This window comes from Hipposideros armiger, unplaced genomic scaffold, assembly GCF_001890085.2.
Source record: "Hipposideros armiger isolate ML-2016 unplaced genomic scaffold, ASM189008v1 scaffold_454, whole genome shotgun sequence".
Taxonomy (NCBI): domain Eukaryota; kingdom Metazoa; phylum Chordata; class Mammalia; order Chiroptera; family Hipposideridae; genus Hipposideros; species Hipposideros armiger.
The window spans coordinates 563,164-566,061 of NW_017731804.1; the positions used below are offsets into that span (position 1 = coordinate 563,164).

A 2,898-nucleotide genomic window follows, 5' to 3' on the forward strand; every position below is an offset into this window, starting at 1 on the left:
AAAGATAAGACATGACCACTAACAAAAACTCAATCCGAGGGCTAGGATTGATGAGGACCAGTGTACTACGATATTGGGCTCTGAATGCAGACGGACCTGCATTTGAACCCCGGCTTCTAAATGGGTTAACTGTGATCTTGGGCAAATCCACTGCCTTTTCCAAGTCTCCTTGTGAGTAAAATACAAAAAGTAACAACACCATCCCAGGGTTGCGTGAGGACTAAAATGCCTGGCACACAGCTATTATTGTTAATAACTTAGAAAAACAAATGAGTAATAAGCCCCCTACACAGCCAGGCAGAAAAGGTGTTTTAGACAAACTAAGCAGAGTGTAGTGACATAGGACAGGTGTAAGGCTACGCACTGGGGGAAGTTAATAGGACAGGGTAGGCTTGACGTGAATGGGGAACAAAGTAAATCCCCAGAAAAAGCTCTAGGGTCCTACACACAAATGGCTCACCCTCTTTGCAGGCCAGGAAAAAAACCAGCTGGGGGGAGGGGACAAGGAGTGGAAGACACCCGCTTCAGGGATGGGAGAAGATGGGGAGGCGTGGAGCACTCCTCTTACTCCAGAAGTGGTTCCAGTCCAAATCAACTTGACCCCACTTTTGGTCACGCCCTTCTTCTGTCTGCCTTTTCCCATCGTGTGTGATGACCCATTTTTAAAAAATAATATTGGTTATTTTGTTTATTTAGATGCTTAGCTCATTTTTCTAGCTTAAATTCCCATTGGAAACCAACGCCTCTATTGCTCCAATGGAGGAGGAAGTGCACCTCCGCCCCCTGGAGGAGTGGGTGTCCCTGGGCTCCTGAGTCCTGCCTGACAGGGCTGACATCAACAGAGTCAGGATGTTGTCAGCCTTTGTCCTAACTGGCTGCAGACCTGCGGTCCCTCTCTACCTCCCTGGGACCCCGTCATGCCTCACAGCCTTGGTTAGCCAATAATGAGGATTCGTGCCCAACCGGGACATGGTCTGTGCCCCTGCCACCACTCATCCAAATTTCCTTGCTCCATGACTCTAGCACTTTTAATGGCAGAATATTGCTAAGAGAAATTTTCCACACAACAGGCACCTAATGAGCAGTCCGGCTCTCTTTTAGGAGGTGTACGTCGGCAAGGAGACCCTGTGCACCATCGACGGTCTCCATTTCAACAGCACCTACAACGCCAGAGTCAAGGCTTTCAACTCCTCTGGCGTCGGGCCCTACAGTAAAACTGTGGTCTTGCAGACGTCCGACGGTGAGCACTGGGGTCTCTCAGGGGCAGATGCAGATTCAGGCACTATGGGTGAGCTCCTAAAGGAGGAGCCCACATGTCATACCAGGNGTTTCACAAAAGGATTTTCTATTATAATTTCTTTAAATACTGGCGCTTCTTTACATTTAACATGAGGTACTTTCACAGTGTGGCTTGAACAACACTGTGCATTTTCACTTGCCCAGTGTCACACCGGCAGGTTATTGCATTCCTGCCACTGCTTGAGCGTGCACGCACTGAACACAGCCCCGCCCTGTCCCTGAGCACTGAGGGGAAACCCTGCCCCCATGCCTCCCTCACCACTTGCTGCATGATTGTTCCTTTGCAAACCAACACCCTAAACTCTGTGCTCCCTTTAAGATCTCGGACGCTCTGATAAAGCGTGTCCAGGTGTCTCAGGAGCAGTGGGTGAAAGGCGCCCTGGAACCGAAAGTGTCCGCAGAGTTTGACCTGACCTTGGACAGCGAGCCGCTGCTGCAAGCCATCCACCAGCTGGACTTCATTCAGATGAAATGTAGGGGTGAGCTGGGACTGGCCCAGTTCAGTCAGTGCTTCTTTCAGAAGAGGCGTCCCCCCTGAGTAGCTTAGTGCCACTGGAAGACCTGTGATACATGGAGGGTGGCCGAGGGGAAGAGAGGGATGCCCAGGCCACACGCCTGGCTCAAGTCCCAGCTCAGCCTCCCACGAGCCGGGTGACCTAGGCCGGGAGCAGTCTGAGCCTGAGTTTTTCCATTTGAAAAAGGGGATCATTTGTTGATTCGGAGACAATTACTGGGTGTCCACCACAGGCCAGGCACTATGCTAGGAGCTCAAGACACAGCCCAGAGCAAGTCTATAAACTCCCTCATAAAACTCAGCTGGTATTCTAGAGAAGACAGTAGACCAGACACAAACAAATCTAATAGAATGTCTGATAGTGGCAGGTGCTACAAGAAGGTACTTTTGGGGAAAGGGACCTGAGGGGTATGTTGAGGTGAGGAGGAGACAGATGCAACATGAGGGAAGAACATTTCAAGTGGCAGAGGGCTGGCAAGTGCAAAGGTCCTGAGGCAGAAATAAGTTTTCTGTGTTCTGAGAAGAGCAAGAAGGTCAGAGGTGAGAACAGAGTGAACCAGGTGGAGGGTGGTAAGAGGTGAGTTCAGAGAGCCATGGGAGACACGGGCTAAGGGTTAAGTAAACTTTGCAAAACTTGCCCAGGTTACAAAATTAGCCATACCCAGAGTCCCCTTCTAAAGGCTGCCCCCCTCCCCCCAGCGGCATCAGGGTACATTTAGGAGAGAGAATAAGGCCTTTTGGGTTTTTTTTAAAACCTAACTATCAAAGGACTGAGCACCATACCTGGTTACAGAATCTGTGAACTCAAGAAAACCCTGACCTGTAAAATATGTGGCCATTTTTAAACTAAAGAAAAAAAACCTCATCTCTTGCGCACCCCTATACGCAGCTCGCACCTGGGAGGAGGTTTGGAAGTGCCACCTGCCCCAGGGGAAAATGCGACACAGTGCTGAGGGAGGAGCCTGGCAGAGGAGGAAGGAGGGGTGCCTCTGGAAAGTGGGGGTGTGAGAGGAGGAGGCTTGGAGCAGTTCCAGATGAGGGGTGAGGCAGTGGGATGAACCCACAGAGGAAGGGGGAGAGCGAAA

At 50.6% G+C, this 2,898-nt stretch overlaps 1 protein-coding gene across 1 annotated transcript in view; it reads left to right on the top strand.

Annotated features, from left to right (window-relative positions):
- The window catches only part of TRIM67 (tripartite motif containing 67), a 66,026-nt gene that overhangs the window by 32,672 nt on the left and 30,456 nt on the right, over positions 1-2,898 (top strand). Inside the window, exon 6 of the mRNA XM_019665833.1 lies at positions 1,102-1,240. Within this exon, the coding sequence (XP_019521378.1) occupies positions 1,102-1,240 (139 nt within the window). The remainder of the gene's footprint in view (positions 1-1,101; positions 1,241-2,898) is intronic.